The sequence below is a fragment of the Gobius niger genome (assembly GCF_951799975.1).
Source record: "Gobius niger genome assembly, chromosome: 4".
NCBI classification, from domain to species: domain Eukaryota; kingdom Metazoa; phylum Chordata; class Actinopteri; order Gobiiformes; family Gobiidae; genus Gobius; species Gobius niger.
The window spans coordinates 4,104,527-4,131,605 of record NC_136855.1 but is presented as its reverse complement, the minus strand read 5'-3'; the positions used below and the strand labels follow the sequence as shown (position 1 = coordinate 4,131,605).

The following is a 27,079-nucleotide window of genomic DNA, read 5'->3' as shown; positions in this document are numbered from 1 at the left end:
TGGGTGAATGTAACATTAACAATGTTAATGTGAAATTAAATACATCAAGTTTAAAATTAATACTTTCATGACAGAATCTAAACCAGAATGATTTGGCTGGCTTAGTTCAATCCTCTGCTGCTGTGGACTGTTTTGGCTCAGAACAAAGATGTAAATCGTCCTTTTGTGTTTAAAATTGCTGCCACGCTTTCTTTTTACATATGCAAATTAGTAGCAATACTTTTTGCCCAACATCGATGCTTAAAAAGTAGTCGTTTGGTATCGATACTGTGGTATTGATATATTATTATTTTACTTATTTTATTTTGCTTTTATTTTATTTTTTTCATCATTGGCTAAATCCCTATATTTGCTGCTCTATATAAAGTTTTGACAAAAGCTCAAATTAGTGGGAGAAACTCATCAGACATCGATCACGAGAAACAATAACTGCATTTGTATTTACCCCAAACAGAGGGGAGGTTCTGTTGCTGAGCCGCAGTGAATCAGAGAACAGATTACAATTTGACAGGTTCTTTATTGCCAGGATTATTTCAGTTGTATCAGTGGTCTCCTCGGCCGGTCAGGACTCAGGTCTTCCTTCTGAAACACAACATAAGTTCACAGCTGAAGCCGGTATATGTAGGTTAGTGATGTGTGGCTCTGCACTCACAGCACTTGTACAGGCTGTTCAGTCTCTTCTTGTCACTGGCGCTCATCTCCCGGGCACCTCCCAGGTTCACGTTGGAGTTGGGGATGGGGACCATGGTGGGCTGGCCGTTCCTAGAGAAGGCAGTCCTGAGTACGGAGAGAGAGAGTTTAGGCAGTGTTCAGACCTCCTCTGCTGCTGATCCGTTTGATTATGAAGAAGTCAGATGCTAACATCAGGTACATTTCTCAAATTGTGCAGGTTGTATACATTATGACATATAATTGATAATGTCATTCAAGGCGGTCATTTTCCCCGTGTGAAGCAGATACAGGAGAAACATCAGACATCAAAGACACTGCAGAAACCTGAAGCTCCCAGGCCGAGTGTGGAGGGGACGAGAGAGAGGGGAGAGGGGAGGAGGTTTTTGTTTGGGGATAAAAGGAGTGGAATGCATTAGTGTTCTCACCTGTGGTACTGCATGACGGAGCCGTAGTCGTAGGACGTGCCCTGGTTCAGAGTGGCGATCTTTCTGAAGTTGTGCTCCATTCCTTGTCACACATTAAGAGACGTTTTACTTCACATGTGTATATGACAGAATACATCACAAGCCCACTGACGCCCTACCAGACACCACGTTCTGCAACAGGACTTTGATGTGGTTGTCTCTGTCGGAGCGGGTCTGCTCGTGGTTGAAGCCCAGAGCGTGGAGCAGCTCGTGCTGGACGGTGTTGTGGTACAGACATCCTCTACGGGCCAGGGACACCACCTGCTTTCCACCACGACGACCCACGAAGGACCAGCAGCTGCACAGAACAAAAGCACAGAGTTCAACTCTTTGAGAAGTTAAGTGTATTTTCGACAACAGTTTTACGAGCCTCAGCCGTAAGTTTGAGACTACTTCATGGAAGAGCTGCTGAGAAGTTTCTTTACCCGTCTTTAGACTCGATGCTGAGCCAGTCGCGGTCAGAGCTCCTGCTGGGCCTGAAGCGGATGCAGGAGAAGGAGGAGAAAGACTCCAGTCCGCGGGTGATGATGGACTTTTCCCGAGAGGCTGCAGCACAACGCACACTGGTTAATGTTGGTTCTTATGTTAGAGCACAGAGAAAGATCAGCGTTCAACACTGACAGAAGTGGTTGGTGATGTAGTAGGGGATGTAGACCTTCCCGTCAGTAAATTTGCCCCACATGCAGCCTCTGGAGGTGCAGGGGTCAGCGTTCTTCTCGGCCTCGTTGTCGATGGCGATGTCTCCTTCGATGAGCTCGGGCTCACCGGCGCGGCGCACTGCAGCCACAAAGGGTCACACATTAATGTGGTTTGAAACTGAGGGGGGGCAGATGACATTTCTGTGGTGGGAACTATGGGGACAATGGTTTCTTAAAATGACTGGGCGTGAAACGGAGTTCAACTACTTCTCTGTTTGTTCTTCTCTGTCACAAATGAATTCATGTTCATGTTTTCTTATAAAGGCGACCAAAAGTGCTGACAATCAGGGCGATATTGACAATCATCTGAAAAATGCAAAAATGTGCTGACAAAAATCTAAATTTCAATTGCATTGTCGCTCAAAAAGTTAATCATTGTCCTGAACAGACGACAAAAGGGCCGAAAAAAACATTACCCATTTTCACCCTATTATTTTTTAGCAGTTTTTCACAGGAGATTAAGTCGATATTGTAGATCATCCAAACAGCAATTTATTTATTTATCTCTTAGACGATATATTGGCCACCTCGAGTGACAACACTTATTATTACATCACAGTCCATAAAGTCAGCTGCTGTTCTGGGAAACACGGTGTACAAAAGTTTGGTCTTACCGATATTCTTGTTGGCTTTCTCGATGATTTCAGACGCTGAAAGGTCTGCACATTCAAACAGGAAATTAATATTAAAGCTCAATAAATATTGAAAATGTTTTTCTTGTGGAATGTGTCATACCTGACTATTGAGCCCGAAACATTGTGGACCAACAGAGAGCGTTAAATCATGAAGAAAGGTACAGAGTCAGTTAAGAGCCAGAAAGCTTGGTCTACGTTATTGGAGTCTTTTGAAGGACCTACCTCCTCAGCCCAGCAGTAGGCAGAGAGGAGCAGCAGAGCCAGCACGGAGAACCTGTGAGGAGACATCCTTGTGCACCTGGAAACAGCATCATAGTACGTTTAGTTTCAAACCTGCTCGATGCGTTTTGGAGTTAGAAATACTCACCGTAAGTTTCAGACCCACAGACACTGAGCTGACTCCGGTTCACTCTTTTATACCCGTCACCCTCGGACCGTATATCACAAGTGAACGTCATGGACATAGATTACTGGTGGGAAAAACCTAGAGAACAGACACCTGATTTAATGGATACTTGGAAAAACATATCAAACATCTGCCACTTTCTCCATAGTCTGCTCTTTCTCAGGAGCAGGTCATACACCGGACAAGTCCAGTCTACTGTAACAAAATGCAAATGTACAAATCTGTTCTTTGATAAAAATATATTTATCGAAATGGACAGAAAAGAACATCATTTCGTTTCACAAAATTTTGATGTTACAGGGCAAATTCAGAGTTATCAATCCTTTATCACAACTAATCAGATCCCAGTTAGCTCAAAAGAGTTTAACTTTGGATCAAATCGGTACCAGACGGTATGCGGAACCAATGAAAAATCACAGAAAATCAACAACTATTGCGACTATTTTATTAGATGCCATTTATATTCAGAGCAAGAGATTCTCAAATAAACATATTTGCAGTTGCATTCAATCTTTAAACTGATGTATCCCTTGCTGCAAAGGCCATTGGAACCCTGTATTTACAAATCCTACTACAGAATAATAAATGCCGTTCCTACAGTGTGTTGCAAGTATTTGCCCCCCTTTAACTTTTTGACATTTTGCCACGCTGTGGACCACAAACATAAGTACATTTTTTGCGAAAGACACACACTAAGTGGCACACAATCATAAAGTGAAATTTAGTGTTTATATTATTTTGAACTTTTTTTATGAATAAAAAACTGAAAAGTATGGAACTGCCTTTTTTCTGCAATTACAGCTGCAAGTCTGTCGGGTTTGTCTCTACCAGCCCTGCACATCTTCTTTGCAAAACAGCTCAAGCTCAGTTAGATTACATGGAGAGCGCTTGTGAACCGCAGTTTTCAGATCTTTCCACAGATTCTCGATTGGATTTCGTCTGGACTTTGACTTGACCTTTCTAACACATGGATATTTCCTGTTTTCAACCATTCCATTGTGGCCCTGGATTTATGTTTAGGGTCGTTGTCTTGCTGGAAGGTGAACCTCCGCCCAAGTTTCTAGTCTTTGAAGACTCCAACATGTTTTCGTCCAAGATTGCCCTGTATTTCCATCTTTCCATCGACTAGAGCCATCTTCCCTGACGCTTCTGAAGAAAAGCCCCCCAGAGCCCGATGCTCCACCACCATGTCTGACAGTGGGGATGGTGTTTTCAGGGTGATGTGCAGTGTTACTTTTACGCCAAACATAGCGTTTTGCATTTAGGCCAAAAAGTTCCATTTTGGTCTCATCTGACCAAAGCACCTTCCTCCACATGTTTGCATCCTCCACATGTTTGTATCCCCATGAGGCTTCTGGCCAACATCAAACGGGACTTCTTCTGGTTTTCTTTTAGAAATGGCTTCTCCTAGCTACTTACTCGTGCAGTGTACGACTAATAGTTGTTCTGTGTACAGTTTCCCCCACCTGACCTGTAGCTCTCTGCAGTGCATCCAGTGTAATCATAGGCTTCTTGGTAACAGCTGTGGTCAGTGCTGTCCTTGTTCGGTCAGTAAGTTGAGGAGGATGGCCGGGTCTTGGTAGGTTTGCAGTTTCCATTCCTGGATGGTGTATTTAACTGTACTTTGAGAGATGTTCAAAGCTTTGGAAATCTTTGTATAACCTAACCCAGCTTTACTTCTCAATAACTTTATCCTGGACCTGTCTGGTGTGTTCTTGGACTTCATGATGCTTCTGCTCCCCAATAGTCTCGAACAGACCTCTGAGACCATCACAGAGCAGCTGTATTTGAACTGACATTAGATTACACACACTCTATTTAGTCATTAGGGCAATATGTGATCATTCAGAAATCATCAGGCAACTTCTGAAGGCAACTGGTTGCACGAAGAGGAAAGTAGATACTTTTCTGTTTTTTATTAAAGGAACAGGCCACCGTTTTTCCATACTGAGATACGTTCTTACCTGAGCTTAGACGAGTTGACATGTACCTGTCTGGTCTTTGTGCCCGTGAAAGAGCTTGGTCGCTTCTAACTTCATCCTGTTTGGAAAATGCTAACAACATCTTTGGTCGTTTTGCATGACTGAGTGCACGCACCAAGACCAGACAGGTAAATATCAACTCATCTAAGCTCAGAAAAGAACATATCTCAGTATGGAAAAATGGTGGCCTGCTCCTTTAATTGAAAAAAAGTTCAAAATCATGTATACATTAAATTTCACTTTATGATTGTTTGCCACTTAGTGTGTGTCTTTCGCAAAAAATGTATTTATGTTTGTGGTCCACAGCGTGGCTAAATGTCAAAAAGTTAAAGGGGGGCAAATACTTGCAACACACTGTAGGAACATCAGTTTAAAGATTGAATGCAACTGCAAATATGTTTATTTGAGAATCTCTTGCTCTGAATATAAATGGCATCTAATAAAATAGTCGCAATAGTTGTTGATTTTCTGTGACTTTTCATTGGTTCCGCATACCGTCTGGTACCGATTTGATCCAAAGTTAAACTCTTTTGAGCTAACTGGGAACTGATAAGTCGTGATAAAGGATTGATAACTCTGAATTTGCCCTGTAACATCAAAATTTTGTGCAAATGAAATGATGTTCTTTTCTGTCCATTTCGATAAATATATTTATATCAAGAACAGATTTGTGCATTTGCATTTTGTTACAGTAGACTGGACTAGTCCGGTGTATGACCTGCTCCTGAGAAAGAGCAGACTATGGAGAAAGTGGCAGATGTTTGATATGTTTTTCCAGGCATCCATTAAATCAGGTGTCTGTTCTATAGGTTTTTCCCACCAGTAATCTATGTCCATGACGTTCACTTGTGACATACGGTCCGAGGTTGACGGGTATAAAAGAGTGAACCGGAGTCAGCTCAGTGTCTGTGTGTTTGAAACTTACGGTGAGTATTTCTAACTCCAAAACGCATCGAGCAGGTTTGAAACTAAACGTACTATGATGCTGTTTCCAGGTGCACAAGGATGTCTCCTCACAGGTTCTCCGTGCTGGCTCTGCTGCTCCTCTCTGCCTACTGCTGGGCTGAGGAGGTAGGTCCTTCAAAAGACTCCAATAACGTAGACCAAGCTTTCTGACTCTTAACTGACTCTGTACCTTTCTTCATGATTTAACGCTCTCTATTGGTCCACAATGTTTCCGGCTCAATAGTCAGGTATGACACATTCCACAAGAAAAACATTTTCAATATTTATTGAGCTTTAAGATTAATTTCCTGTTTGTTTTGTGCAGACCTTTCAGCGTCTGAAATCATTGAGAAAGCCAACAAGAATATCGGTAAGACCAAACTTTTGTACACCGTGTTTCCCAGAACAGCAGCTGACCTTATGGGCTGTGGTGTAGTATATAATATAAATGCCACTGGTAGAGCGAGTTTTTGAAGTCAAAAGAGAAGTGTTGTCACTCCAGGTGGCCGATATATCGTCTACGAGATAAATAAATACATTGCTGTTTGGATGATCTACAATATCGACTTAATCTCCTGTGAAAAACTGCTAAAAGATAATAGGGGGGAAATGGGTAATGTTTTTTTTGGCCCTTTTGTCGTCTGTTCAGGACATTGATTAACGTTTTGAGCGACAATGCAATTGAAATTTAGATTTTTGTCAGCACATTTTTGCATTTTTCAGATGATTTGCAAAAATATCGTAATATTGAGATGATGATATATATATTTATTTTTGTCAATATCGCCCTGATTGTCAGCACTTTTGATCGCCTTTATAAGAAAACATGAACATGAATTAATTTGTGACAGAGAAGAACAAACAGAGAAGTAGTTGAACTCCGTTTCACGCCCAGTCATTTTAAGAAACCATCGTCCCCCACAGAAATGTCATCTGCCCCCCCCTCAGTTTCAAACCACATTAATGTGTGACCCTTTGTGGCTGCAGTGCGCCGCGCCGGTGAGCCCGAGCTCATCGAAGGAGACATCGCCATCGACAACGAGGCCGAGAAGAACGCTGACCCCTGCACCTCCAGAGGCTGCATGTGGGGCAAATTTACTGACGGGAAGGTCTACATCCCCTACTACATCACCAACCACTTCTGTCAGTGTTGAACGGTGATCTTTCTCTGTGCTCTAACATAAGAACCAACATTAACCAGTGTGCGTTGTGCTGCAGCCTCTCGGGAAAAGTCCATCATCACCCGCGGACTGGAGTCTTTCTCCTCCTTCTCCTGCATCCGCTTCAGGCCCAGCAGGAGCTCTGACCGCGACTGGCTGAGCATCGAGTCTAAAGACGGGTAAAGAAACTTCTCAGCAGCTCTTCCATGAAGTAGTCTCAAACTTACGGCTGAGGCTCGTAAAACTGTTGTCGAAAATACACTTAACTTCTCAAAGAGTTGAACTCTGTGCTTTTGTTCTGTGCAGCTGCTGGTCCTTCGTGGGTCGTCGTGGTGGAAAGCAGGTGGTGTCCCTGGCCCGTAGAGGATGTCTGTACCACAACACCGTCCAGCACGAGCTGCTCCACGCTCTGGGCTTCAACCACGAGCAGACCCGCTCCGACAGAGACAACCACATCAAAGTCCTGTTGCAGAACGTGGTGTCTGGTAGGGCGTCAGTGGGCTTGTGATGTATTCTGTCATATACACATGTGAAGTAAAACGTCTCTTAATGTGTGACAAGGAATGGAGCACAACTTCAGAAAGATCGCCACTCTGAACCAGGGCACGTCCTACGACTACGGCTCCGTCATGCAGTACCACAGGTGAGAACACTAATGCATTCCACTCCTTTTATCCCCAAACAAAAACCTCCTCCTCTCTCCCCTCTCCCTCGTCCCCTCCACACTCGGCCTGGGAGCTTCAGGTTTCTGCAGTATCTTTGATGTCTGATGTTTCTCCTGTATCTGCTGCACACGGGGAAAATGACCGCCTTGAATGACATTATCAATTATATGTCATAATGTATACAACCTGCACAATCTGAGAAATGTACCTGATGTTAGCATCTGACTTCTTCATTATCAAACGGATCAGAAGCAGAGGAGGTCTGAACACTGCCTAAACTCTCTCTCTCCGTACTCAGGACTGCCTTCTCTAAGAACGGCCAGCCCACCATGGTCCCCATCCCCAACTCCAACGTGAACCTGGGAGGTGCCCGGGAGATGAGCGCCAGTGACAAGAAGAGACTGAACAGCCTGTACAAGTGCTGTGAGTGCAGAGCCACACATCACTAACCTACATAAACCGGCTTCAGCTGTGAACTTATGTTGTGTTTCAGAAGGAAGACGAGTCCTGACTGGCCGAGGAGACCACTGATACAACTGAAATAATCCTGGCAATAAAGAACCTGTCAAATTGTAGTTTGTTCTCTGATATATTATGGATATCTGGGCAGGACATGCACTTTTCCCACTGCTGCCAAACTCAAAGGGATCAGTGCAATCAGAATCCTTTATTTGCGGTCAAGTGTTGTTCTTGGGATGGAGAAGTCCCCTCAATAACAATCAACCAGCGGCAAACGGCAGAGAGAGAGAGCTTTTGTCTGATCATCAATAAATGAGCAAAAACACATGGACAGTGTGTGAGTTTTGTTATTCATAATTCTGTTTGAATATTAACGCAGAACTGCTAATAACCTCTAACAACACTGATGATGTAGTTGATGCTGACTGTAACCAGACTCAATCCAGGCACAACTAGGTAGATTCTCCCTCTTCTTCACACCATGAAGAGGTTTAAATTTCAAGATACCAGCAGAACCAGGGTCTTCTCCAAACTAGTAAAGCAAAGCTCTCAAGTTACCGGCCGATCTACGTTCACACCCTCACCTAAGGTCATGAGATCTGGGTAATGACCGAAAGGACACAATCGCGGATACAGGCGGCTGACATGTGTTTATGGCAAGTCCAAGAACTGACGAAATTGCACAAAACTTACAGGCAGGCACAGGCGCACTTATCTACAGTTAGTCTGGTGTTATAAGTGATTTGCCTCAGGTGCTCTGTGGAGCGGCTCAGACTGTTTTTATTCCAGGCTAGCTGATACCATAGAAATGCGCTGGCCTAGCACTAGCCTAGCGCCACGAAACTCTTCAAACATAAGAACTGCATGAATTACAAACAAAATTTCTCCAGGTACCAGCAACACTCTGGATAACTAGGAAATGAGGCCCTATGTCAAAAATCCTGAAACATCCCTTTAACAGTTTTTAGGGTTTCTAGTTGGTTTTCTCGGCTGATGGAACTATCTCCATTTTTACAAGAACAGGTTCACAAACTAGGATTTTTTTCTCGGTGCAGACATGCAACATAAAAAAAAACATACGAATTTGGATAAAAATAAGCCATAAAACTTTAAACCATTAGACCATAGGGGCATGCATATAGTATATTAAAATAAATACGATAAAAAATGGAGAACCACACGGTGATGGAGGAGGTGAGGATGGACCACACGGTGATGGAGGAGGTGAGGATGGACCACACATGGAGGAGGTGAGGATGGACCACACGGTGATGGAGGAGGTGAGGATGGACCACACGCTGATGGAGGAGGTGAGGATGGACCACACAGTGATGGAGGAGGCGAGGATGGACCACACGGTGATGGAGGAGGTGAGGATGGACCACACAGTGATGGAGGAGGAGAGTATGGACCACACGGTGATGGAGGAGGTGAGGATGAACCACACGGTGATGGAGGAGGTGAGGATGGACCACACGGTGATGGAGGAGGTGAGGATGGACCACACGGTGATGGAGGAGGTGAGGATGGACCACACGGTGATGGAGGAGGTGAGGATGAACCACACGGTAATGGAGGAGGTGAGGATGGACCACACGGTGATGGAGGAGGTGAGGATGAACCACACAGTGATGGAGGAGGTGAGGATGGACCACACGGTGATGGAGGAGGAGAGGATGAACCACACGGTGATGGAGGAGGTGAGGATGGACCACACGGTGATGGAGGAGGTGAGGATGAACCACACGGTGATGGAGGAGGTGAGGATGGACCACACAGTGATGGAGGAGGTGAGGATGAACCACACAGTGATGGAGGAGGTGAGGATGGACCACACATGGAGGAGATGAGGATGGACCACACATGGAGGAGGTGAGGATGGACCACACGGTGATGGAGGAGGTGAGGATGGACCACACAGTGATGGAGGAGGTGAGGATGGACCACACAGTGATGGAGGAGGTGAGGATGGACCACACATGGAGGAGGTGAGGATGAACCACACGGTGATGGAGGAGGTGAGGATGGACCACACAGTGATGGAGGAGGTGAGGATGGACCACACAGTGATGGAGGAGGTGAGGATGGACCACACATGGAGGAGGTGAGGATGAACCACACGGTGATGGAGGAGATGAGGATGGACCACACAGTGATGGAGGAGGTGAGGATGAACCACACGGTGATGGAGGAGGTGAGGATGGACCACACGGTGATGGAGGAGATGAGGATGGACCACACAGTGATGGAGGAGGAGAGGATGGACCACACAGTGATGGAGGAGGTGAGGATGGACCACACAGTGATGGAGGAGGTGAGGATGAACCACACAGTGATGGAGGAGGTGAGGATGGACCTCACATGGAGGAGGTGAGGATGGACCACACGGTGATGGAGGAGGTGAGGATGGACCTCACATGGAGGAGGTGAGGATGGACCACACGGTGATGGAGGAGGTGAGGATGGACCACACGGTGATGGAGGAGGTGAGGATGAACCACACATGGAGGAGGTGAGGATGAACCACACATGGAGGAGGTGAGGATGGACCACACATGGAGGAGGTGAGGATGGACCACACATGGAGGAGGTGAGGATGAACCACACATGGAGGAGGTGAGGATGGACCACACGGTGATGGAGGAGGTGAGGATGGACCACACGGTGATGGAGGAGGTGAGGATGGACCACACATGGAGGAGGTGAGGATGGACCACACATGGAGGAGGTGAGGATGAACCACACATGGAGGAGGTGAGGATGGACCACACATGGAGGAGGTGAGGATGAACCACACATGGAGGAGGTGAGGATGAACCACACATGGAGGAGGTGAGGATGAACCACACGGTGATGGAGGAGGTGAGGATGGACCACACGGTGATGGAGGAGGTGAGGATGAACCACACGGTAATGGAGGAGGTGAGGATGGACCACACGGTGATGGAGGAGGTGAGGATGAACCACACAGTGATGGAGGAGGTGAGGATGGACCACACGGTGATGGAGGAGGAGAGGATGAACCACACGGTGATGGAGGAGGTGAGGATGGACCACACGGTGATGGAGGAGGTGAGGATGAACCACACGGTGATGGAGGAGGTGAGGATGGACCACACAGTGATGGAGGAGGTGAGGATGAACCACACAGTGATGGAGGAGGTGAGGATGGACCACACATGGAGGAGATGAGGATGGACCACACATGGAGGAGGTGAGGATGGACCACACGGTGATGGAGGAGGTGAGGATGGACCACACAGTGATGGAGGAGGTGAGGATGGACCACACAGTGATGGAGGAGGTGAGGATGGACCACACATGGAGGAGGTGAGGATGAACCACACGGTGATGGAGGAGGTGAGGATGGACCACACAGTGATGGAGGAGGTGAGGATGGACCACACAGTGATGGAGGAGGTGAGGATGGACCACACATGGAGGAGGTGAGGATGAACCACACGGTGATGGAGGAGATGAGGATGGACCACACAGTGATGGAGGAGGTGAGGATGAACCACACGGTGATGGAGGAGGTGAGGATGGACCACACGGTGATGGAGGAGATGAGGATGGACCACACAGTGATGGAGGAGGAGAGGATGGACCACACAGTGATGGAGGAGGTGAGGATGGACCACACAGTGATGGAGGAGGTGAGGATGAACCACACAGTGATGGAGGAGGTGAGGATGGACCTCACATGGAGGAGGTGAGGATGGACCACACGGTGATGGAGGAGGTGAGGATGGACCTCACATGGAGGAGGTGAGGATGGACCACACGGTGATGGAGGAGGTGAGGATGGACCACACGGTGATGGAGGAGGTGAGGATGAACCACACATGGAGGAGGTGAGGATGAACCACACATGGAGGAGGTGAGGATGGACCACACATGGAGGAGGTGAGGATGGACCACACATGGAGGAGGTGAGGATGAACCACACATGGAGGAGGTGAGGATGGACCACACGGTGATGGAGGAGGTGAGGATGGACCACACGGTGATGGAGGAGGTGAGGATGGACCACACGGTGATGGAGGAGGTGAGGATGGACCACACATGGAGGAGGTGAGGATGAACCACACATGGAGGAGGTGAGGATGGACCACACATGGAGGAGGTGAGGATGAACCACACATGGAGGAGGTGAGGATGGACCACACAGTGATGGAGGAGGTGAGGATGGACCTCACATGGAGGAGGTGAGGATGGACCTCACATGGAGGAGGTGAGGATGGACCTCACATGGAGGAGGTGAGGATGGACCACACGGTGATGGAGGAGGTGAGGATGAACCACACAGTGATGGAGGAGGTGAGGATGGACCACACGGTGATGGAGGTGAGGATGGACCACACGGTGATGGAGGAGGTGAGGATGAACCACACGGTGATGGAGGAGGTGAGGATGGACCACACAGTGATGGAGGAGGTGAGGATGGACCACACATGGAGGAGGTGAGGATGGACCACACATGGAGGAGGTGAGGATGGACCACACGGTGATGGAGGAGGTGAGGATGGACCACACGGTGATGGAGGAGGTGAGGATGGACCACACATGGAGGAGGTGAGGATGAACCACACGGTGATGGAGGAGGTGAGGATGGACCACACGGTGTTACAAGTTTCTGAAGGCCAGCACTTTATGGCAGAGATGCACATAAGTCCCTGACCAGCAAGTCCAAGTCAAGTCCAAGTCCCATGGTTTCTATATGTTTTACACTAATTCAAATCACGGCACATTTAAAATCAAAAAACGCCTTTAAATTATAAACAACTATCAGACAAATACAGCCCAGGGCTTCCACACACAAATAATCAACATCACAATATTTCTATGAAGCTTGAGGCCATTCACAGTCAATCCCTATAACATCAGTACAGTTATCACAGCTGTATTCTGTCACAGACATGTCTGCAGTATTAGCCTCAGCATGTTACTGAAGTGCCCTGAATCATACAGTAAAAACACCATCCACTGTGCTCATATAATAATACTCCTTACCTTGAAGACGCAGGTTTACAGACAGTTGACATGAGGCTCCTGCATCTTCAGTCTATAGGTACATGACAGGACTCTGCTATATCCAGTGCCAGCTTTTGGTCTTTGTCTGACAAAATATTCCCTAATTAAACGGGGGAGCCTCGCAATATGCCAGTTCACAATGTTGACAAGGGGCAGTGCATTGTGGGTAAGGTCAAAGTTGAAGGCCCCATAACTTCTGCCAAAATAAACAATGGCGAACGGGAAAGGGACGCTCTGGGGCCATTGTAGCGTTGTAAGTTGTTTTAATGGATGTCGTATCCTACAAAAGTGGATGGAAGATAATTGTACAGTCCATTTAGGTACGTTCACCAACGTTTGAGCAAATCTTGATGGGTTAACAAGCTGTCATTTGGAGTCATTTTACTACCAGTAAACTCCGTGACTAACATGTTATTCCTGAGATATAAGCACCATTGTTCCGGCCTTATCTGGGCTCTTTCTTGTTCATAAGTAAAAATCCCTTTCAAATTCTCCAAAAACTTTCGAAAATTTCAAATTGTAAGAGATTAAAAGCATGGTGGATGCTAATCAGCTACGTGCTAACTGCTAGCCCTAGCGCAGCAAGCAAAGAAAATACCAAATAGTTGAAAACACAGCAACATGCTTTCATAACTTTTTGGTTTACAACATTTTGGATGCAAATGATAACTAATTTATAATTCATTTATTATAATGTCATGCCCATAAAGTCAGCATGTAGCATATTAGCTGCTATTGTTCTTTTAAACATTTACCTTTTTTTTTTTTTTAAACTATGCAATTTTTGAATGGGATTGTACTGACCATTGCTTCCATTAAATATATGACACTGTAAATAAAATAATAGGGACCTACTGATATTGAGATATAGTGTCGGTTCTGATGTTCTGTAACAGTTATAGATCTGCGAAAATGTGTAACAGTATCAAATTCTTATATTTTTTTCAGGGTTCAAGCATAATGTCGGGTCTTGCACATGTGAGCCACCGTTTCTGCTGTTCACCTTTCCCACAAAAAGGCTAAACTCTAATGCACGGAAAGAGTGGATTCGCCATGTAAACAGAGTGGATTGGAAACCAGACAGGTTTGCAGTTTTCAAGTTATACCATTACAGAACTTGTATCACAATATCACCATAAAGTTATACCACTGCACTGGCGATTTGATCACTAATTCAATATACAGAAATAATAGAACATTAATAGATAGCGTGACTTTACAACATTCCCAATAGCCGAGTTTAAAATTGAGGTGGAGCGCAGGTAGCATTCCATGCTGGGTAATTATGGCAACTGTCAAATGCAGATTTTTCAACTTGGGTTTAGGCTACTATCTCTGTAATTACTGGGTCTAGTCACATGAAACAAAAACTGTCTTCTCTATTAGCACATGTGAACTAGGGTGTAATCATTTCACGTAGAAGTGTCAGAAAGTGTTGACAATATTCAAAAACATTTGTGTGATATTGACCAGTAGAAAGGACTTTCAGTCATAAGAATAATATATCAGGTTTGTGAGTCCAATCACTATCAAATAATAATCAGGGAAAACATTTGTCAATTTTATTTTTGGAAATTTATTTCAAAACTGTTTCTCTCACATGGAGTTGTATTTGCACCTGTCCTCCATCTGAAATAGAATGTTATAATCTGAACGCAACCTATTAAGACTGAAAGTGAAAAGTTATACACAAGCATGACCACAATGTTTACTAGTAAACTTCTTTAAAAATAATATTTTATGTGTATGCATGAATTAAATACTTTTTTGGGGGTCTTGTCTTTCAGGAAGTCTTGCATTTCCTCCAGACACTTTGAACAAGCTGTTGTTCTCTGTAAATTTGAAAAAAATAACTTTTTGTGATTTTAATGAGAAACATTTGCTGTATATTGCTGTCATAAATATGAGGAAAAAAGTACTGCAAGATTTTATGTGTGTTTTCATGTAAAAATGGCCACGTTTGTTCAGCGACAAAATATTTTCAGCAATGAAATCATAATGGATAAAGCCAGATTAAAATGTATGGTTTTATAAGTTAATATATTAGTGACAAATCTGGTAGGGATTAAATATTAAAACATTCCACTGAACAAACCTTCAGAATGTTGTTCAGCACAAGACTGTAAAGTTGGATGTCTGTTGGAGTAACTAAAGTGGAGATGTTTTGAGAAAGGCCTTAAAAGTTACACAAGTTTCTGTGTGTGGAAGTTCTATGGAGAAATGTTGAAAATTGTCATTAAACGCTTTATTGTGAAGATTTAGAAAACAGAGAGCCTTCCAGTCCAATAACTCACAATTCACATATCAGAACACCATAAACACACCCAGTAATTGTCTATAATTCCTACATCAAAACCTACACAGCCCCAACGTTGAGCAACCATCACACTCTACACTATAATCGTCTTTTTCTGTCATTTCTTCACTTTCTTTGCAGATCTTCTTGCAGACCCCACACAAGTAAACTGGCTTGCCAGTTTTAGTGTTTCTGTTTTTCACTAGTTTTATGTCCTTTGTCATTCTGGAATTGCTCCTTTTCTTTGCAATTTCACCGTTTTCCTGTGCTGAAGTAGAAGCAACTGGCTGGTCTGGTGCAGGTGGGGCAGCGGCTGAAGTAGAAGTTACTTGTTGGTCTGGTGTGGGTGCACATCAAGCGTAACCCATCAAGCGTTTTTCAAGATCAACTTCGTCCTTCAGTCTGAGGAAAGCTGAGATGTCCGTTATCATGGTAGGCGGCCATAAACTCATGCCTCTATCTTCCCCTATCCAGCCATCTTTTATCTCAGTCAATGGGTCAGGTAGGTACTTCCCATCAATGTTGAGCAGATTTCGGTAACTGTCTGATCTACAAAAGAAACATATTTAACTAGTCAAATTTTATGTCCCAGTAATACATGACACTGTAGAGTCAATGGTGCAGCAAATAGAAATGAATCTATAGCAGATTTTTTTATTTTATTTGATAGGTATGTATTTATATTTAACATGTAATACAAAATTTATGGCTAATTGCTAATTTAGCCAAGGCTAATTTCGCGGGTTTCGAGGTTCGACTACAACAACAAAAAATAATAATAGTACCCATACATTGTTGAGGACAAACTATGAAGTCAGACTGGAGTCCATTTGGATCATAGCAGATGCTACATGTGCAGTACGATACAAACAATAGCTTATTACTGGTAACAGCATGCAATGCTCTAGCTGGATATGAATTGCATATAGTGTTATGATAAAGTATTCAATAAAAAACTGTACTTGTATCTAGTTTACTGCGTGAGTAGGCCTAATATTATTTGCAGGCAGACTTGCCTCGATTTCTCTTCATCATCCTTTGAAGGGACGATTGGAGTTTTCACAACATCTGCGGCATATGCAAGGGCCCGTAACTCCTGAATGCCTCCGCTCACTGGTAAACCTCGTTTGCGAAGGTGGTCCTGTAAATCACGCTTTTTATATGTTTCGTATTTGCTGAGCTTTGGTATTGCAGTCGCCATTTTACCCTCTGTTGATGTGGCCTTCACCTTTGACCCTGCGCATGCGCAGAAAACATCGTGAACTGGTATATTGTTACGATTTGATCACTCTACTGAGTGGCAACTTTAGCTTAGGTTACAACTTATGCAGCCGCTCAAAGTCCTCTTAACTCCGCCTTTATCCTTCACTCGCGCCTGGCGCTTAAACTCCACCGCAGGCTTTTCCTTAACATCAGGGGACAGAACCCCGTTAGTGAGTCTAAAAGAGTCAGAGATAGAATCACCCCATTTCACTCGCATGCACTGGGAGGAGTACCAGTAAACAAGTGCTCTGATTAGATAGCCAGGGACACCGTGTTTAGATAGTTTGTCAAAAAGTTGTGATGATTGATCCAATCGAACACTTTAGATGCATTAAGAAAACACATCAATATAGTAGAATTCTGCATATTGTAATACTTTAAGCTCATGTCAGCGCCACGACCTCGCTGAAAACCAAACTGATTGGGTGCAGTATACAAATATGGTTCAATTAAAATCATTCTTTCAAGTACCTTAGATACTGGCCAACACTATAGGCCGATAGTTGTTGATATCACTCAGTTTTCCCATTTTATCCTTGATTACAGGAATGAACAATTGACAGAAGGGCCTCTGGCAAAACGCCATGAACCAAAAAACAGTAAAGCACAGAACTAGGAGAGGATGAAGTCGAGCACTGGCATACTAGTGTTCAGAAGACACTCTGTTTATTCATCTTTATCTGTGACACAGCATCAAACACCTCCTGGGGAGTAACAGTTATTCTTTCATGTCTTTCCATCGGCTCCAGCCCTGGTATATTGCTCTCAATACAATTAAACAGGTCTTTTTAACAACAAATGGACAAAATGCTAGATCTGGTCGGGAGACTTGTCGACCATCTTAAGTAAGAACATGGTGGTCCACACTATGGGAGATAGGGCCTTACAGGCAGCTGCACCTGCCCTCCCCAACCATCTGAGGGCGCCACAGTCTATTGAGGTTTTTAAAAGTAAACTAAGGACCCACTTATTTTGTACGTCTTAATATGTTTTTTTTTTGTGTGATTTTACCGCTGATATTTTTTGTGTTTTTATCTGTAGCGACAGTAGCATTTTGAGATGTGTTTTCATGTGAAAAGTGCAGTACAAATAAAATGGATTATTATCATTATTAAGTTTTTTTTTTTTTTTCTATTTTGGAAATGACTCTGAAAAGCAAGCTGATAGTTATGTTTCTCATATCTGCTTAGTTTTGCACTTTAAGATGTCTGTGTAACCGAAAAAGTAAGTAGCTACGTTTTGCTTTTCTATCCCATTATTGAGTTTTTAAAAAATTATTATTATTTTTATTTTATTGTTTTTTATTAACTCTCGTGAACATACCTGTTTCCCAAAAAGTAATATCCAGTCATGTTTCTGGTGTATGTAACACAATAAACACTTTATGAAAAATATATAAAATGTCTATCATATATATTTCTGTAACAAGAGGAACAAAGCAATGTCACAAAAAGGAGTAAAAATGCGCAAATAAATTGAAATCATCAAACGAAATATAATCGTGTTCTGAGTAATGATAGTGGAGCAGAAACCTGGGCAGAGAGTCGTGCTCTCAGGATGTTGCCACTTGCTTCATGTCCTTCTTCTCCTGTCGTTCTCTTGTCGTCCAAGTCTTCTGGTTCCAGGACATCACCGTGGGTCAGGCAATTACCACTTGGGTGCAAAATGCAACCTTGACCTCCATTGCCTTAAACATAGAGCTTTCATCATACCAAAGGCACATGCATGGCAGTTGTTACACCTTTGCTCAGCCCGGCCCTGAAGTGGCAGTTTGTACGGGGTGATGATGACTATGGGCCACTGACTGCAGGGATATTCGCCATCACCTAGAGTAAAATATCCAGGTGGTGGGTATTCTGCATTCACACAGACGGGGCTGTTTTTAAGAACGTGCGTGTCATGAACCGAGCCAGGAAAACCAACAAAAATATTCAGGAATCGTTCCGCTGGGGTCACAGATGGCTTGCATCTAGAACTGCTTATAACTAAAGTAGTCGTCTTTGTTCTGATTTGGGGGCTTAATTCGAATGAGACAGCCGTCCACTGCACCTACAGCTTTGTCAAAAGCTTTGTGGCCGGCTAAACGCCCAAATCCCCTCGCAATGTCCCCCAACTCCCCCTGGTTTGGATAACGGATGACTCTGTGTGCCTTTTCCATTATAGCTTGTGTGATTCTGCACACAGCCCGGCCGACTGTTGACTTAGGCACAGAGAATGCTCTTGCAGAAACTCTGCATGAGATTCCAAACCAATAGACAAATATCAATATCTCCAGTGGATAGCCCCAACCGTGATCTTGCTCTCTCTCCAAAACTCCCATCAAGCCGGTCAGTGAATCCCTTGTCAATCGGTAGTCAGGTTTCAGGTCTTCATCGGAATCCAAATACACCTGGAGAGCTGGTACGGTGGAGTTCATTCTGGTGCATCTGAGCAGCCCTCCAGCCTAAAATGTAGATAAAACATTAAATAAATACTAGTAAATTGATTTTTTCCTCACGGTGCAATACTACGGAAGTTTTGATTCTGCCTCCTACTTAACCACATTGCCCAGCTTTTCCACAGACTGTTCGAACAAACTCTGGCACCGCAGCGAGAGTCTGGTGCATCCCTCTGTTGCAGCGCTTCTTTCTCCTCAAAATGGTTTGATGCAGTTTTAGTAGCATTTTCAATAGCAATATTGTGAAAATTGTGACTGGTGCTGCCATTTTGGATGTTGCAGATATGACGCAACGGCACAAGTCGATGACGTAAACCGCACTGTCCCAGTTCTGTGATATTTGCACGCTTGTAGCCTGCGCACTCAATCCCTGACGTGCAAGTGCACACTTCGGCTGAAGTCTGGGTACTGGAACAGGGACTAACTTTCTCTCTAGCTAATCTGGACCTGTTTAAAATCATGTATTTTCAGTCCGACTGATGGAAGGACAGCTTCATCCACCATGTTCATTCATTTCATTTCATTTATTTATTTGAGAAGAAAAATATTTCAAACATTTTTACAGAAAAAATATTTTAAACATTATAAATAAATAAAACAAAACAAGACAACAAGAAGTAGGAAGAAGTTGAAAAACGACTCTTTATCTCTTATCATCACATAAACTTTCAGCACGCACTCCGATGAATGAGTCTATACTTGTGTATTAATAAAAGTCGTTTACAGTCGTCCAAAAATACATCATGTGGTACTTAAGATTCATACCGAAGCCAAGTGTTAATGTGGGCAGGAACGGCCAGGAGCCTTTATATGACAAAAAAAAAAGAAGAAAAAATCGCGGCTGACAGACAATCATCACCAACACCAAATAGACAAAGAAGAAGAGCGCATGGAGATTATTGTTAATTTGCTGAAGCTGAGCGGGGCAGAAGTCCACTCTTCAGAGAGAAAAATCATCAGATCAGCAGCAGCTCAGTCCACTCCCGTGAGTACAGGTTTAATACGCCTCAATATAACAGCATTTATCACCAAATCAGGAAATGAGCTAATCCATAGACGGAGTCTTCCCAAGCTTTTTGCCCGGTTTTTATTTCAGTACCATCGGCCTCATATGTTCGGTTGTACGGGTTAAAGCAGCACTAAGTAACGTGTTTATCTTAATAAATCCTTTCCGTAGTCCCTGTGGGGGTAATACAAGTGTTTATGGGATGTTTGGAGGGTCTTTCATCTCCCCCTGGTGTCTCTGGTCAGAAAACCATGTTTGCAACTTGACTGCCACCGGACCGGAGCCACCAATACACACTAATAGAATCACGAAGAAGAAGCTAACATGCTAATGGGCAAAGCTAACTGGAGGCTAGCGTCTCTTTAAACAGTATTTACAGCCAAGTTTGAGTGAAAAAAAATATTTCCATTGTATAATTGGATGTGCAATATCCCTCTTTCCCTTCGCCATTTCTGTCGAGCGTAGTATTTTCTCTCCAAGACAATTTATAAGTTAAAAAATCGCAACTTGCTACGACACCTGCAGTTGCGCTTATGGCCTCTAGGGGCATGAGCACTTAGTACTGCTTTAATTCAGGATGCATTATGAAGTGAAAAAGGCGAGCAAACAGCGCGGGGTTACGGCGTGCGGTTACAGCACATCAGACCTGATCTGACCTGATCCTCTCAATCTGCCTGGTTTAAAAGCAACAATAACGTACGGAATCCAGGCTAAAGAGAAAATGCATCTGAAATGTGAATTGTCGAAATGAAAGAGCTGGAGACCTCTGACATGGTATGTCTACTTTCTTATTGTTAAGTTATGGACAAAGACAAAGGTAAATTTGAAATAATCTTTATTGATTAGCTGGTGGTCATCGGTTGCAAACTTAGGCCTGGAGATTTTCCTTCTAAAATACACAAAAAAGAGGTTAGTTTAGTGGAAAGTTAAACAAACTCTAAAGCAGTAACCGTTTGGGTGTGTTAACACTCACAGCACTTGTACAGACTGTTCAGCCTCTTGATGTCATTGCTGCTCATCTGTTTAGCGTTTCCAAGGCTCACATTGGCGTTGGGGATGGGCACCATCGTGGGCCTTCCGTTCTTTGAGAAAGCAGTCCTGCACAAGAAAGGGAGAGCTGAATCCAACTTCTGCACAAACAATACCTTCAAAAGAATGACTGTCGGCCGTTCTCACCTGAAGTACTGCATGACGGAGCCGTAGTCGTAGGGAGTGCCCTGGTTCAGAGTGGCGATCTTTCTGAAGTTGTGCTCCATTCCTGCCAAACCACATTATGATCAACGCTCCATATGAAAGAAGTGCTTAGTTTAGCAGTTTACATTTCGGTCTCATCTCAAAGACGGCTTTAAAATGTGCAAAGTGAATCTTACAACGCAGAGATACAACAATCAGGTGGATGAATCATTTGAACCATCATCTTCTGTTCACTTAAAGCCGACATTTCATCATCAAACCATGGTCGGGTTGTTTTCCCCAATTCTGATTTAATCCATGCAATCAAACCAGCTGGATTGACTTGAATCTCAATTTTAGAATATCCCAAACGATTCATAATATATGTAGGAAAAAACAGCAATGAAATGTGTTTTTTCCCCCAAATACTGCACCCGTTGCCCTTTGTGTAATCATGTATGTGCATTACCAGACACGACGTTCTCCAGGTAAACCCTGATGTACTTGTCTCTGTCGGAGCGGGTCTGCTCGTGGTTGAAGCCCAGAGCATGGAGCAGCTCGTGTTGGACGGTGTTGTGGTACAGACATCCACTACGGGACAGAGACACCACCTGCTTTCCACCACGACGACCCACGAAGGACCAGCAGCTGCACAGAACAACAGCGAGTGTTAAACGATTTGAGAGGCTAGCTCTGAATCAGACCCTGACAATTCATAATTAAGTATATTCTCCATGAGGGAAGAACATTGCATTGAACAATTTTACGGGCCTGGGGCGAGAGTTTGGCCCTTGGAGACTCAAAGGGAAGTTTCTTTACCCATCCTGAGACTCGATGCTCAGCCAGTCGCGGTCAGAGCTCCTGCTGGGCCTGAAGCGGATGCAGGAGAAGGAGGAGAAAGACTCCAGTCCGCGGGTGATGATGGACTTTTCCCGAGAGGCTGCAGCACAACGCACACTGGTTAATGTTGGTTCTTATGTTAGAGCACAGAGAAAGATCAGCGTTCAACACTGACAGAAGTGGTTGGTGATGTAGTAGGGGATGTAGACCTTCCCGTCAGTAAATTTGCCCCACATGCAGCCTCTGGAGGTGCAGGGGTCAGCGTTCTTCTCGGCCTCGTTGTCGATGGCGATGTCTCCTTCGATGAGCTCGGGCTCACCGGCGCGGCGCACTGCAGCCACAAAGGGTCACACATTAATGTGGTTTGAAACTGAGGGGGGGGCAGATGACATTTCTGTGGTGGGAACTATGGGGACGATGGTTACTTTAAAAAACTGGCTCTATATTGTAAATTTGCATATCTAAACAATACTCAAAAATGTCATTTGCTTCAATATCGGTAAGAATATTAGTCTTACCGATATTCTTGTTGGCTTTCTCGATGATTTCAGACACCGAAAGGTCTGCACAAAACAAATAATTACAATTAATATGGATACTTATGTCAATATTGAAAATGTTTTTCTTGTGGAATGTGTCATACCTGACTATTGAGCCGGAAACATTGTGGACCAACAGAGAGCGTTAAATCATGAAGAAAGGTACAGAGTCAGTTAAGAGTCAGAAAGCTTGGTCTACGTTATTGGAGTCTTTTGAAGGACCTACCTCCTCAGCCCAGCAGTAGGCAGAGAGGAGCAGCAGAGCCAGCACGGAGAACCTGTGAGGAGACATCCTTGTGCACCTGGAAACAGCATCATAGTACGTTTAGTTTCAAACCTGCTCGATGCGTTTTGCAGTTAGAAATACTCACCGTTAGTTTCAAACACACAGACACTGAGCTGACTCCGGTTCACTCTTTTATACCCGTCACCCTCGGACCGTATGTCACATGTGAACGTCATGGACATAGATTACTGGTGGGAAAAACCTATAGAACAGACACCTGATTTAATGGATACCTGGAAAAACCTATCAAACATCTGCCACTTTCTCCATAGTCTGCTCTTTCTCAGGAGCAGGTCATACACCGGACAAGTCCAGTCTACTGTAACAAAATGTAAATGTACAAATCTGTTCCATGTACAGCTTTTCTGTTTTTAAAACTTGGCATTGAACATGGCTTTAAACAAATATTCCTTTCTTTTGTAGAAAACTGGCAAACAAGCAATTGGTGGAGGAAAATAAAAATTGATCTCTCGATTTCAAATTCAAGCAGCAATGTCAAAACCTTACAATAATGCAATAATAATTGTATAATCAAACCTCTTAAGAGGCTGCTCAGTAGGCTCTTTAAATGGTCAAAAGACAATATTAAGAAGTCATACACTTCAAAGGTTCCAAACCTTTGCTTCGACTATTTAAAAAAAAAAAAAAAAGAAAACCTTCATTAAAGCCCTAACCCTACAATAAGTCCTAAGCATTACCCTACACATGGCTAGCATTGATTTGGATTAGCGTTCTTTGCACAGGTATAAAACAGTACAAGCACATTGGTCTTCTTGTGCATAAGTCAGAGGTTCAGCTAGACTTTTTTTTTGTCGGCCACTTTGGCCGGCTGGGTCGTAAAATGTCGGCCATTCACAAGAATTACCGGCCATTAAAAAATATGAACGTGGCTTATTATCAATAACAATCTACATTTAGACAGAGCGCTACGCGAGTGCTTTAGTGGGTCCAAAAGACGGCTAATGAAAAAATGTCGTGAGAAAATGCAGCTGAAATCCAAATATAAAGTTGTGCGCGTGGAGACGATTGAGAGTGGCAGGTGTCACGCGGACAAAGCCTACTCATCTGCACTTTAACTCAGACAGAAAGTAGCCCATATCTATGACCCTCCTTATCCAGGTCTGACCACATCAGCTGCTCAGCGAGGGTCGGGCTTTAACGTGACATCAGGTGTAAAATAATGATTAGGTCTGTCAAATATTACAGAGGGGCAAATCCACTGAGCATGGACCCAGCCCAACATGCCGCGCTCTAGAGCGGCTCCAACACCGGTAACTAAGCCGAGGCGTCTGCGCAGACTGACCGAGAGAAGCTCCTCTAAACCCGGCCACTCTCTGACCGGCTCCAACACCGGTAACTGAGCCGAGGCGTCTGCGCAGACTGACCGAGGGAAGCGCCTCTAAACCCGGCCACTCTCTGACCGGCTACAACACCGGTAACTAAGCCGAGGTGTCTGCGCAGACTGACCGAGGGAAGCTCCTCTAAACCCGGCTACTCTCTGAGCGGCTCTAACACCGGTAACTAAGCCGAGGCGTCTGCGCAGACCGACCGAGGGAAGCGCCTCTAAACCCGGCCACTCTCTGACCGGCTACAACACCGGTAACTAAGCCGAGGTGTCAGCGCAGACTGACCGAGGGAAGCTCCTCTAAACCCGGCTACTCTCTGAGCGGCTCTAACACCGGTAACTAAGCCGAGGCGTCTGCGCAGACTGACCGAGGGAAGCACCTCTAAACCCGGCTACTCTCTGAGCGGCTCCAACACCGGTAACTAAGCCGAGGTGTCTGCGCAGACCGACCGAGGGAAGCGCCTCTAAACGCGGCCACTCTCCCAGAAAGAGCCAGTGCAGGACAGCGCGTCAGTCTGACTGACCACACGCTCGTTTAAAGAATATCCAAAAGTATTGCTGAGTTCTTAACACACTTTTATAAAAGTAAATGTACTTGTAGTTCACTGTTATCTTGGAAAATGTGACGAAGCACGAAGAGAAAATCCTTTCATTTCCAGTGTGACGATGGCGCATCAACTGCACTTTGTAAAATGGGCTTTTTGATAAAAACATTGAACCTTTCTTTAATATTTGGGGCTGTCTCAAAAAACTTTGTTATATTAGTCACTGACCCAGGTGACATGTTGTATTTATTATATTTTTCTATATTCTCTCCATATTTTTTACTGCCAATACTGACAATTTGGCCGATGGAAATTATTTTTGCCGGCCATTTGCTTTGGCTACAGCCGGCTAACGGGAACCCTGACATAAGTAATCATAAATAATGGTCCATTATCCATCACTTTGAGTGCAGAATGGCATATTTCTGCCCCTTTAATATCCTGTGCCACCAGTCGGACGGTAGGCAGAAAAAAACTCTTGTGGAGGCGGCTTCTGATCCTCACGGGCCTGTGGTGCCTCAGATTGTAGCCCGAGTTCTCCACTGAAACAGGCTGTGAGATGGGTGGTGCTTGTCTTCGAGGATGGCCTGTACTCTTCCCCTTAGCCCATGAGTTGATGTGCAGTCATGAGTGTACATAAGTGAGAGTGAAATCGTAAATGATCAGCTGGATAAAAGCTGATCAAATAAACGTAAATTACAACAAACTCAAGAAATTCAAGTAAATGAACCAAAAATACATTTTATAATAATAAATTAAAAAATGTAAATGAAACTCAATATTTAGGTCTAATACTTGTATTAGACTTAGAGGTAAGCTTCAGTGGATGTGGACGTGTAAGAGTGCAGAGAGACGGCCTGAATCAGCACAATTCCATCCAGTCTTGTGGACTTAAAACTGATGCTTTTCCATTATTGCAACTTCTCTCCTTTGAGCTGCTTCATTTTATTTTCATTTTTTATTTGAATGGGACAAAGCATATTCATGAACTGACACCCATGTGAAGCCAGGCTAATGGTCAGAACCACCTGGCTGGAGGATTAACCTATTGTGCATGTTTTTAGTGCTAGGGGGAACCGGCTCGGAGTACCCAGAGGAAACCTAGGCAGACATGGGGAGAACAGGCAAACTCCACAGAAAGACCTCATCCAGGTGGGAATCGAACCCAGACCTTCTAGCTGTGAAGCACGAGCACTAACTGCTGCGCCACCTCGCCGCCCCGAATATCAGGATTTAGAATACTCATTTTGAGTCTATATTCTGGGACAATTACTCCTTCAATTCAGGGTATTTAGAGTACAGTTACTGTTCAAAAATCAAAGGAATACTGTCACTAAATTTAAGCTTCATTTTGCATAACATTAATAAGAAAGAAAAGCTGTGACCATCAGTAACTCACTGGCTGCTATGGAATCTGAACAATTTATTTATTTGGACGAGACGCTGCCACTAACTCATAGGTAAATAACTGTCCAGGAAGAGGGTTCATAGAAATCAGACAGGCTCCAGGTTCAGGTGGATGGACTGTTGGAGTTCCCAGCCTGTTAGTGTTCAGGGACATTGAGAGCAGTACTTTGAGTGATAGTCACAATAAGACCATACTGGCAAGCTCTTATCTGTGTGGGACCTCCCCATCTGCACGCTCAAAGCAGGACCCTCCCTTTCCAAAAGGCCACGGTTTGGACAACTGTGTGCTACACAAAGATAACTACTGACGTATACTGTTAGGGCGCTCTAACACCGGACATCTGAACCGTGCCACTCTGTTTGAGGAAAGGTCTGGACGCGCTCACACTTGCACAAAGGAACAGGGCCGTGGCCGATTAGATCAGCACGAGGAGTTGTTTGTTTACATGTGTAAGCAGCAGTGCAATATATTTGATCTGGAAGGGAAGAAAAAAAATATAAACCCAGCAGCATGACATGGTGCTGGTTTATGCATGAGCCCTGCTGTCAATTCTGTTTAGTCCATGTTTCTTTGCATTTTAGTTAGTTTAAATAAAGAGGGCTTTGACGAATAGAATAGTTGTTTTTAATAAAGCTGATAGAAATAGAGCTGTGCCCCTGTCCTGTTTCTGAGCCTTTCCTCTATTAATTGTCTGATGAAGACTAAAAGAGAGGAACAGCCAGGGGAAGTGTTCCTGAGGAAGTTACTACAGCACTAATGTTAAAGCACTTTCGAAATAGTACATCAACTTATTTTCTTTACTTACAGAAAGCAGAAATAGC

The 27,079-nt window shown here is 44.2% G+C and overlaps 1 protein-coding gene across 1 annotated transcript; it reads right to left on the bottom strand.

Annotated features, from left to right (window-relative positions):
- Positions 1 to 626: 626 nt before the first annotated feature.
- Positions 627 to 22,966, bottom strand: LOC306962392 (uncharacterized protein; the record flags this gene model as incomplete). Its single annotated transcript, XM_079555512.1, has 19 exons — positions 627 to 777; positions 1,098 to 1,179; positions 1,256 to 1,434; positions 1,562 to 1,682; positions 1,758 to 1,913; positions 2,449 to 2,493; positions 2,570 to 2,573; positions 2,692 to 2,767; positions 6,759 to 6,880; positions 7,046 to 7,131; positions 7,230 to 7,397; positions 21,096 to 21,220; positions 21,299 to 21,380; positions 21,765 to 21,943; positions 22,115 to 22,235; positions 22,311 to 22,466; positions 22,654 to 22,698; positions 22,779 to 22,782; positions 22,901 to 22,966. 19 exons carry the CDS (start codon positions 22,964 to 22,966, stop codon positions 627 to 629), a joined length of 1,968 nt encoding a protein of 655 aa, XP_079411638.1.
- Between the last annotated feature and the right edge of the window lie 4,113 nt (positions 22,967 to 27,079).